This window comes from Schistocerca cancellata, chromosome 5 (assembly GCF_023864275.1).
Source record: "Schistocerca cancellata isolate TAMUIC-IGC-003103 chromosome 5, iqSchCanc2.1, whole genome shotgun sequence".
Lineage (NCBI taxonomy): Eukaryota > Metazoa > Arthropoda > Insecta > Orthoptera > Acrididae > Schistocerca > Schistocerca cancellata.
In genome coordinates this window covers 662,041,305-662,053,498 of record NC_064630.1, presented here as the reverse complement: position 1 = coordinate 662,053,498, position 12,194 = coordinate 662,041,305, and the positions used below count along the sequence as shown (strand labels likewise).

General features: G+C 46.2%; 1 protein-coding gene across 1 annotated transcript in view; it reads left to right on the top strand.

Moving 5' to 3' along the window:
- LOC126188083 (synaptic vesicle glycoprotein 2A-like) overlaps positions 1 to 12,194 on the top strand; it is a 215,017-nt gene that overhangs the window by 104,553 nt on the left and 98,270 nt on the right. Inside the window, exon 4 of the mRNA XM_049929538.1 lies at positions 3,646 to 3,808. Within this exon, the coding sequence (XP_049785495.1) occupies positions 3,646 to 3,808 (163 nt within the window). The remainder of the gene's footprint in view (positions 1 to 3,645; positions 3,809 to 12,194) is intronic.

The window sequence follows — 12,194 nt, the reverse complement described above, 5'->3', positions numbered from 1 at the left end:
GTGCAGGTGAGCGCCACAATCAGGACTGCATACGACCGAGGCACACAGGGCCAACACCCGGCATCATGGTGTGGGGAGCGATCTCCTACACTGGCCGTACACCACTGGTGATCGTCGAGGGGACACTGAACAGTGCACGGTACATCCAAACCGTCATCGAACCCATCGTTCTACCATTCCTAGACCGGCAATGTCCTGTTCCAACAGGACAATGCACGTCCGCATGTATCCCGTGCCACCCAACGTGCTCTAGAAGGTGTAAGTCAACTACCCTGGCCAGCAAGATCTCCGGATCTGTCCCCCATTGAGCATGTTTGGGACTGGATGAAGCGTCGTCTCACGTGGTCTGCACGTCCAGCACGAACGCTGGTCCAACTGAGGCGCCAGGTGGAAATGGCATGGCAAGCCGTTCCATCCAGCATCTCTACGATCGTCTCCATGGGAGAATAGCAGCCTGCATTGCTGCGAAAGGTGGATATACACTGTACTAGTGCCGACATTGTGCATGCTCTGTTGCCTGTGTCTATGTGCCTGTGGTTCTGTCAGTGTGATCATGTGATGTATCTGACCCCAGGAATGTGTCAATAAAGTTTCCCCTTCCTGGGACAATGAATTCACGGTGTTCTTATTTCAATTTCCAGGAGTGTACTTGTGTTGATCCAAATGGCTCTGAGCACTATGGGACTTAACTTCTGAGGTCATCAGTCCCCTAGAACTTAGAACTACTTAAGCCTAACTAACCTAAGGACATCACACACATCCATGCCCGAGGCAGGATTCGAACCTGCAACCGTTGCGGTCGCGCTGTTCCAGACTGTAGCGCCTAGAACCGCTCGGCCACCACGGCCGGCTTTGTGTTGATCCATTGTGCGTTCTAGAGTAGTGAGATCACCTGGGAAATGCCCTCCGACCTGGACTCTACTGACGATTGTTGCAGGATGATTGATTTCAGACTTTTCACCCCACAGACGCCAACGGCCATCTGCCGATGGTGCATTAAGTTGATTCATCTGCAAAGTGGGCGTCCAGTTGTGGTAGTGGCGTACAAATTCCAGCCTTCCTCGCAGATAATCAGCAGTGAGCATGGTTGCGTGAATCTGGCACCTACTGCGGAGGCTCATACGCAGCATTTGCTGAACGACTATTGGTATGCCCTTGGTTCGTGTGGACGGTCAGCTGCTCAACAGTTGCACGTCTATTCGCCTGTTCACACCTCCACAGCCGTCTCATGTACGGCCTGTGATGCAGCACAATTGCCTCGGCGCCAATGTAGGATAGCGCTATTTTACCATCCGAGGTGTGCTTTAACCGCGTTGGCACGCGGACGCTTTACAGACTTAGCCATTTTCATAATGCTTCCAACCTTGCCCCGAAAGCCAATGATCGTGCCCTTTTGGATGTCAGATAAATCGTTCCCTTTTCGCATTACGACAACGACTGCGGTGCTTTCCGCGTCACCGCTATACACTTTGCATACCCCCCCCCCCTCCACTGCTAGTACTGCCACCTGCCATCTGTGAGTGGTTGACGTCGAACGTAGCCGGTGGTCAAATTACTGTGACTGGACCGTGTAAAATGAGCCACGCGAGTTCGTTCAGTACACTGTTTATGTTTTTTTTTAAAAAAAATTCTTTATTTAAGATAACCATTATAATTATACAAGTTAACCCACTTCCTTAGCTCATTAGTGGGTCCTAACAGTTATGCATTTATATTAAATTGTGCAGCTAGTTTTTAGTTTTATAGTGAGCTACAGCTATTAACAACAATGGGCATTTAATATCTACATCTACTGTTTATACCTAATTCCTATAACTAATTGAATTTATATATATTCTGCAGCGTCACATGTGTGCCAGTAAGAATATAAACCTACTATAATATGCCTTGTTCTTCGAGCTAATCCCGAAGAGCATGCCCCTGGCACTGGGCAGGCCTCGACGTTATAATTCGCTGCAGTACCTATCCTAATTTCCTATAACTAAGTCCTACAAACTAACTTATCCTACGTCATGTCTGTTGTGTGTCATAATCGGTGGCTGATCCCTACTCCCCCTAGTCCTGCACATGGCGGATTCCAACTCGGATGAAGTCGGCCAGTCCACGCACAGGCGGCATGGGAATAGGGCTCTTGGTCGCAATCGGTGATTATTGTCCTTGTTATTTAGTGTATCTCTCTTAAATATTCAATTAGAACTTTTCGAGATACCTCGTTTGCCAAGGTGTTTAGGGTCTGAAAAGTTTCCTCTCGTCTGAGCAGCTGATACGTGTCATGGTTGGGAAGTCTGTCTCGTAGTGTGTTTGCGATATCATTGAAGAGGTGACATTCGTAAACAACATGCTCGGGTGTACCCTCCGGATCGCCACAGTCACACGCTGGTGTCGCCCTTTTCCCAAATCGACATAAGTACGTCGGGTAGGGTCCATGGCCAGTGAGAAGTACTTCATTCCCAGGCGTTCCCTCACATCAGGTAGAAACTGCAAGGTTCGTCGTCCAGCCTCTTCTACCTCCCAAGTCTCCTGCCAGAGCTCCTCCCCTCTTTTCCTTATTTCTCTTTTATCCCCCACCCTAATACCCATAACATCTACAATCTTCTCGTAATTACCCTTTTTGGCCCAACACCAGGCCGCCTGTTCCCTTATCTTTATGTCCAGAGGGCAGAGCCCCATTATGACTAATAGGGCCCCCCCTGGAGATGTTCTATAGGCACCCACAGCTCTTAGTACCATGCTTCTCTGGACCCTTCTCACTGCCATGGCGGGCACCACCCTCGTGAGCCTGTGCGCCCAGACTCCCGAGCCGTAGCCCGCAACTGAGGTTAGGATACTGTTGTGATGAAGTCTAATTAGGTGTGGAGGAAGATGGAATCTTTTATGGCCTATTGAGATGAGGTTGTTTAGTATCTGAAGGGCTCTCTGGGTGACGGTATCAATGTGTTTTCCGAAACTCCACCTCTCATCAATGATGACTCCTAGGTAGCGTGTCTCACGTCGTCTGAGAACTGGTGAACCGTCTATTCTGACAGTCGGATTTCTAATGAGATGTCCTTTTAGCAGGAGGTAAGTAGATTTGCTGGGCGATATCGTCATTTTAGTCGTGTGGCACCACTGTTGGAGTTTGTCTAATGCTGTCTCTATTTTCGGTTCAATGTCTTCGCGGCTGCGGCCGCCAACCAACAGAAGGAGGTCATCCGCATAGGCTATCACCTCTAGTACCTCTTCACTCTGTTGTAAACTAACAAAGGCTCCATATGGATGTCCCAGAAGAGGGGTCCTAAGACGGAACCTTGGGGACATCCTTTGGTAATTGTCTTTCCAACTCTTTCGCTAGAGGATGATAGCCAGACCTCCCGATCCTCGCAATAGCTGCTCAGGCAACCGTATAGCGGCCCTGGACACTCTTTCTCCTGCAAGAAGGAGAAGAGCGAAGGCCACCACAGGTTGTCGAAGGCGCCACTGATGTCAACCATGACGCCAACCACGTATTTGTGCGGGGTCGAGCCACAGACACTGTTTATGTTTATCTCCAAACATAAAAATACTCTAAACAGTGGAATTCATCCAGACTGACTGCTTGACCATCCCAGCAGCGCTTGTCCTGGCTATGGCGGCTGTAGCTGTGGTGCTTTTCGGACGTGTGCGCAGGCCTGATCAGCGGCTCGTTCGTGTGGGGCTTCCTATCGGACACGCTGGGCCGGCACCGCCTGCTCGTCATCAGCCTGCTGCTGGACGGCACCATCGCCCTCTGCTCCGCCTTCTCCACCTCGCTCTGGCTGATGCTGCTGCTCAGATACCTCAACGGCTGCATGTGAGTGCCACAGTTCAGCGTTCTGTGCGTAGTTCAGAAATAACACAGTAATTTTAGATAACTTTATTGGGGTACAGTGATGTGTCAGTTTAGTAAATTAGTATAAAACAGTCCCAATCGCAGAATCATTTATTAAAAATATGAACGGATTCGGCCTCCAGTAATACGCCATCTGCAGATAATGCACCATCCGGCTGACGATGATGACGCTTGGAACAGCTGTGCTGATCCCAGTCACATTATCAGAAGATGGCGTAGTACTGGAGGCCGATACAGGTCACATTTTAAACAACTCTATAGTTGAGATTGTTTTTTACTAATTTTAAATACCTCACAAGTGTTCGTGACATATGAAGGCTGAGATGAAACTCACAGTACAATGGAAAAAAAGGAAATAAAATTTTTAGACTTGTTCTGCAGTGACCTTCGAGGAACAGTTAGGCATTTGCAAATAAATGATTGTATTGTATGAACTGCGGACCTAGAAACGACGGAGAGGCTTTGTCTCCGCCGTAGCCCTCAGTGGTTCACAACCCCACAACAGGCTACAGCAGTCCACTCACCCCACCGCCGCCGCACACCGAACCCAGTGTTATTGTGCGGTTCGGCCCCCAGTGGGCTCCCCCCGAGAATGTCTCACACCAGACGAGTGTAACCCTAATGGTTGCTTGGTACAGTAATTATGGTGTACTCGTACGTGGAGAAAGTGTTTGCGCAGTAATCGTCGACATAGTGTTACTGAGGCGAAATAAGGGGAACCAGCCCGCATTCACCGAGGAAGATGGAAAACCGCCTTAAAAACCATCCACAGACTGGCAAGCACGCCGAACATTTACACTAATCCGCCGGGCGGATTCATGCTGGGGACCGGCACGCCTTCCCGCCCGGAAAACAGTGCGTTAGACAGCACGGCTAACCGGGCGCGCAAAAATAAATGGTTACAGTGTTGTGTGTCGATCTGATAGCGGTAGCTAGAACTCTACCATCGTCGAAATGAAAGTACCTCGTACTAGACGTATGGGCGATGTCGCCTGCAGAGCTTTTCTGGATGTGGTTTGTTGCGTGGAGTTTCCTGAGTGGGAAGTTTTTCTTCCTGTAGTTATTACTTCGGTGTTGCGTATGAGGGGCGATCAATAACTAATGCAATACTTTTTTTCTGAAAGCTAGTTCGATTAATTCAGGCTTCCACTATGCATTTTTATTCCCGCTCTTTTGGCTACAAAACCCAATTTTTCAGCTGACGTCAGTTCAAATCGAGCACCTTACGCCACCTTACTGGTAGGGTCTGTAAGCTCATATGGTAGCACTCTTACTGGCCGACGTCGGAGCTAAGCCCCCTGCTTCCCGCAGAGTGCATCATCCATTGCTCCGAAGACATGGAAGTCGGAAGGTGCGACATCCAGGTTGTAGGATGGGTGAGGAAGAACAGTCCAGCGAAGTTTTGTGAGCTCCTCTCGCGTGCGCAAATTTGTGTGAGGCTTTGTGTTGTCATGGAGAAGAAGATGTTCGTTCCCATCGCATCGAACGAGAGTGTCCGTACGTTCCAACGTTGCAGGAGTCACAGCTGTGTGCGCCCGGTCGGCATGTGGGAGATCGGACTGGTTTGTAAGATCTTATTGTAATAATGACAGAGGCCTCATCCAACGACTCGTCGTGCTTTTGTTCACTGCCAGGTCGTCGTAGACATTCTACCATGCCCTGGTTTTTCGCCGAAAGTATCTCAATGACAGCTCTCTGCTTGGATCGTACTCTAGTTTGAAAGCTATGTACAACGCCGCCACCTACCGGAACGGCTTTACACTGTAGGTGGTGAATCTGGAACAGTCCACTACGTTCCACAACGAATTCCCGTTTTTTAACCGAAATAGGCTCAGAAAAAAATGTTGCATTACTTATTGAACGTTCCTCCTATAATTGAAGCAATCGTTGCAAGGTTAGAAGTGTGAGATGAATGACAATGAAGATAGCGTCACCCAATTGGAATAGATAATGGGAGGGGTTGGTTATGGAACGTTAGATTAATGGACAAAATTAAGGAGTGCTGAAAGAATGAGCCATTGGGACACGCCGATTTGATTTGAAAATTATGTAGTGAACAGGGTTCTTTGTAGGATGGACAGAATATAAATAGTTTGGTAGGTGTAGTTAACTTTATAGTAGTGGAACTTCAACGATGAATCATCGAAAGAGGCCAGTTCGACGCTAGTTTGTCTTGCTGAATGTAGACTGAGTTTAGGGGTTGATCAGCAGTGTTGAAGCCAAACTGGATGATGGGGAGAGGGAGATGAAATGATGCATTTCAGTCTATACATAGTAGAGGTTCAAACAGCTATCTCTTGATAGCGGTAAACTTATTGCAACGTTTGTCAGGTTTAAGGAGAATAAGGATCCCTGATGAAACCAGTGTAAGGGGTGATGTTATATTTTGTTTCAAGGGTTGCACACTACAATAATTTTCACATACTATTTTGTAATTAGCACAGCCACAGCCAAAAAAAGTACATAATGACTATTTAGTAATTTTAAAACTGCTTTTTTCCTAAAAAAAATTCTTATAAATAAATTGGATTCACAGTAAATGGAGACTTTTAAGTTGCTTTAGCTGTTTTGTTGACGCAATGTCCATGAAATGCATCTTTTTAGTTCACAATCGAGCACTCAGCCCAGTGTAGCACATTCTGAACTTGTATAACGGACAGTTGTCTTGCTGGAAGATGCTATCGGTGACGACATCAAGCGTAGAGCAATGCAGGTGGTCCACGATAATTTTCACACAGTTCACAGCTGTCCTGGCCCCTTTGATTACTACTACAGGTCCCATGAAAGTCCAGGTGAATGTCTGCCACAGCGTACCACTGTCCCACCGACCTGCGTCCCTGCCGTGGTGCGTGTTTTGAGCAGTCATTCTCTTGCCTGACGTCTATCCGTACACGACAGTCGATCAGGTGTAGCATGAAAGGTGAGTCATCCGCCCCGGCGACGAATTTCCCGTGGTTCACTGTCCAATCTCGGTGATCACGTATTAACTACAATCGTAATTGACGATGTCGTAGGGTCAGCAAGGGGCACGTAGGGGTGCTCTGCTGCAGAGTCCTATGTTCAACAATACGTGCTGGACGGTGTGGTGCGAAACATTTGTGCTTGCACCAGCACTGTCCTCTGTGTCGTCAGATACGCCACAGGCCGCAGCCTGTCCTGCTTTACTGAGCTGCCAAACCTCCGTTCTCCACGTTCTGTGACGACGAGTCGACGTCGAAAACCTCGTCGCTATTAACTATCCATCAATCAGTTTCAATGGATGCTCACGGCAGGAGCATGCCAACAGCCGAGAAACTACGCCGTTCCCAGACGCTAGGCCGTAAAAATTGGCCTTCTCGCAAAGTCGCTTAAGGGGCTCCGGAACGCCCTATACTTGCAATGTTGAAATAACGCTTATAAATTACATCTTTCCTCACAAAGTATTTGAGGTAGGAAGTTGAACTTTTTACAGATTATTTATTGGAATATGGGCTACAACTTAACACAGGGATTTTACAAAATTTTAGTTCAGTTATTAAAGATGATTTTTTTTCAATTGTAATGAAAATTCACAACATTTTTTTGCAATTTTTTATTTATATGGAAGATCCTTAGAAAACATGTAATTAGTATGACAAAATAAAAGTTTTGGGAATCGAGCGACAAAGATTGGATTAACTTTTTAGTGCATTCCAGGTCCATAGGATGGATTATCTTCATCCTCTGCAAACTCCTCCTCCAGCTTCCTCTTGTTCCTCCTCCTTTTTACTCTTGCTTGTATTTCTAGACTCTTTACAGCCCTGTCTGCAGCCCGAAGGCATTCCTTGTCTAAAGCAAGCATCGCTCGTACCATGTTAGAACCTATCTTCATTCCCATATTTCTAAATACCTTGCACCTTACAATGTTGCCATCATTGAAAGTCGCAACAGCATCATACACACCAAAGTGAAGTGTTTCTATTCCAACAAATACAGTATTGGGGATTCTCGACCATATAACACTATTTACACTTTCATTGGGGTTTTGAGTTTTTCCGTGAATACACTTTTTCAACAGTTCAGGTGCTGCTAAGTCTCTGAAAATAGGTTTTATCACCTCCATTATTGCATGAGGCAGACTATGCTTATGAGTGTACACTTCACCAGTTAGCAATCCTTTGTTATATTTACACCAACTGTCTTCTTCTTTGGGACACAAGCTATGTTGGGGATTTTCATCGGTTGAAGAAGTATGAAAAACAAAGAGCCCAAACAGCCTTCTTCATTTCGTCGACACTTTGTGTATTTTGCCTAATAGCCATTCCATAATAGTTCTGTATTTTGTCAATTACAGAATTAATTACGAATATTTTCGAGATAACGACAGAGTAAATAAACATGAAACAATCGACAATCACACCAGCGATATATATTGAACCATCACAGGTTAGCCACAACACATACTTTATCTGACATCACTAAAATGTACCTGATGAACACGGACGTTAATAATAACACCATTTGACAGCAGTTTAACAGCGCCACAGTGGGTCACGCCCATGTAGAACACATTTCAAAAAAAATTTAAAAATAGTTGTAGTCTTCGGAATTGAATAAATTATATATCTATTAAAAGGTAATAGTCTTCAGATTCAGAAAACGCAAAAAAGTAAAAATTGAACTTTTCATGATTTTGAGCCTTTCCGGAGCCCCTTAAGTCAGCAGATTTCGTAGTTTCCTGCCCGAATTGTCGCTAGAAGTATTAAAAAAATGGCTGTGAGCACTATGGGACTCAACTTCTGAAGTCATTAGTCCCCTAGGACTTAGAACTAGTTAAACCTAACTAGCCTAAGGACATCACACACATCCATGCCCGAGGCAGGATTCGAACCTGCGACCGTAGCGGTCTCGCGGTTCCAGACTGCGTTAGAAGTATTACCCTTTGGTCTCTGCTACACTTGCACAGGGTGAAGAAAAAATGCTGCACTTGGCGATCGACATGCGATTCCTCATCCCACTTCATGACAAAAGTGTGTCTAGTAAAACCTTGTCCCATCAAGAGGTTTAACAGAAATGCGATTTAAAAAACAAGGCTCTAGCAACACTGTAACTGTGTGCAGAGTGGCAAAGAACAGGCAGCCTGAACTCTGCGCTGTGTCGGAGATGTCCATCTAGCTTAGTCCCGTAGAGAACGATATCCAAACTCACCGATGTCCGAGTCGCGTTCGCGCCAAACATTTTGTTTGAACTGTATCCAATTCAGACATCCACAATGAGATATCTCGTGTATTTTTTTCTGTTACTGTTACCACTGTTTAAACATTAAGACATAATGTTAACTTCTTAAAGACGTAAACTATCACTTCGTTTCGTCCATGACACAAATTATGCCAATAGACAATTATAGTGGATTCAGTAACATCGTCTGTATCCAGTGACGTACAAAATAGCCCAATAGGTAGGCTACAGTAGATTGCTCAGTACGCTACGCACAACAAGTTCATTCTGTACGTTTGACGTCCAGGCTTATTTCCGCAGAGTCGATTCAAGGCGACCACTCGCTGGATCGTGCTCTGCTGGACCTTACGCAAGACATCTGCATCCATCACGGAAGAAATGGCTTGCACTCGACCTATTAGCCGTGTGCGTGCATGAGTGCTATAGACTTGTTCATTTATAAGTCCCCACAAATAAAAATCTAGTGGATTAAGGTGCGGGGAACATGGAGGCCAGAACATCGGACCTCCACGACCAATCCATTTCCCTGGAAACGCTTCGTTTAAATAGTTACGCACATTCATTCCAAAGCGCGACCGTAACAGTGCCGAACACAAAGTGGAACGTTTTCTAACGCGTCAGGCAAAGTATTGGAAAGAAACTTCGTTAAAGGGGAGCATCCAACTTGTCCGGCTATATTCGTCAGTCCATATCACGTTATTAATAAAATCTTCCACTTGTTGCAAAAGGCAGTCATATAACTGTACTCTTCTGGCCACTCGTATTGAGTTAACGTGTAATGACATAGATGCAGTTCTTCATCGTGCTACACTTCAACAATCAGTCTTCGAGTCTGCCTTTCAGTATCACTAAGGTGGTTCGCTAAGGTGATTGGAGACGGCTTCAACAATAACGGCCTCTGTTTATGGGTACGTGTAGTCCTTGGACGACCTCTGTCCATTACTGTGGACGAAGATTACCGGTTTCCCGATGGCGTTGCTCCAGGGGACAAAAAACTTTCTGATCGGGATGGCATCTTTGAGGGTACCGTGCGCATACGCACGAGCAACAGCAGTAGCACCCACCACCAAATGCATAGTGACGTATTCATTGTTCGTCCATCAGGAAGCCGCCTTACATGAACCTAACAGGACCAGTTATGGTTGTCTAATGGACGCTTAGTAGAGACATGCATGTAGTTTAATGGATCCCACTGTAAGTGGTAGGCTATTTTCATATGACAAAATGATGTCCTCCTTATAAACGACGAGAACTAGGAAACGGACGTCTAAAAAATAAAAAAGGAACACTGATGAGGATTCTAACCACAACTTAATAGTGAACTGGGTTTGATGATCCAGCAATCTATTTTTTCCCTTCTTAACTTCGTTAGTTGTTCGTTGCATTTGGTCGGGGAGAACGTCACGTGATACCTGCCAAGTTAATCGTCGATCCCTTCTCTAAAAAAAAATGGCTCTGAGCACTATGGGACTTAACATCTATGGTCATCAGTCCCCTAGAACTGCTTAAACCTAACTAACCTAAGGACATCACACAACACCCAGTCATCACGAGGCAGAGAAAATCCCTGACCCCGCCGGGAATGATCCCTTCTCTCAACCCTTTCTATAACAGAGGGCAGCCAGCCCTTTGACCGAGATCGCTGAGCTACCGTGCCCGGTATTCAGTGGGCTATAACGTCTGGTACGGTAGTGCTAGTGCGGGGCCATACGCGTTCCTCTGTACAATCCGATGCGTTGCACGATATGACTGATGCCAGCTCCTTGTTTTCATACATTTATTTTCAAAACGCATCCCATCTGATTTTTCTAGATAAAATTTTGTCATGAATCTAGGTGAGGAATCTCATACCGATCACCAAGTGCTGCAGTTTTTTTCTTCGACCTGTATAATTTCTTTACCGCGTCACGTGCCCACTGTGTCACCAGACGACGTTCAATTTTATGGCGGGCAGTGTCCATAATCATCTGGCTCCAGAAGATAAAGTAGCTTTACCCCTGTTTGAGGACAGTTTTGGTCTCAGGGTGCCTGTATTACATAACACCTCTGGTCAGTGCGGAAGTAGCTATATCAGTCAGTCGATCCGTACTGTATCCGAAGCGGTCTCCAGAACACCAATGGCAATTTAAAAATCATGGTTTGGGAAAAAAAATATCAACGGTTGCGGACAATAGCCTCACGAATAAACATAAAATTATGTTTGATTAAGTATAGCTTTTGCCCACGCAACTATTCAATTTGTAAACAAAAAGGTGGTAGTGTTCAGAAGGTGCCTTGATACAACGACAGAAAAAAAATCGCAGCACCAAAGAGGAGTTGTGCGACGTAAACGAAAGTTGGTAGGCGTGTTTCTACACCTGAAAGATGGTTTGTATTGAAATTTCGTGCCACTCGATAAGAGTGGGCCTAATACTGGCACTATGAGGATGCGAGCCAGGTTTGCTTTAAATACGGTGGTGAGCGTTAGTTAGTGTGGATGTGGTGAGCTGATGTTTGCCAAGAATGCCTTTATGGGCGACAAAGGAGCCATTATCAGCACACTCTGAGTTTTAATGAGGTCGTCTAATAGGGCTATGAGGAGTTGGAACTTCCTTCTGCGATACTGCAGAGAGACTTGGCAGGAATGTAGCCACCGTGCACTGTATATGTTTTTCTGGCAGCGGTGGTCACGAGTAGGTGCAGTCTCAAGAAGACCGGACTCTGGGCGGCCACGTGACACTACCGAGAGGAGGGACCATCTTGTTCGGCGTATGACTCTGGCGTATCATACGGCATCTGCAGCAGCATTTTGAGCAGCTGTTGTCACCACAGTTGACACTGCGAACTGTAACAAGTCGGTTGCTTCAAGGACAGCTGGGAGCTAGACGCCCTGTGGCGTACTTTTCACTGACCCCAAAGCACCGCCATTTGCAATTTCAGTGGTGTCAAGCGAGAGCTCCCTGGAGGACAGCGTGGAGGTCTGTTGTATTTCCTGATGAAAGCTGGTTCTGCTTCGGTGCCAGTGATGGCCCTCTGTTGTTTAGAAGAAGACCAGTTGTGGGCCTGTAACCAACCTGTCTGCATGCTAGACTCACTGCAAGCGCAGGAGAATGTCTGCCATGGTAAAACACTTCTCCCACCAGCTTGCGTCCGTTGCGCGCTGCACGTTTAG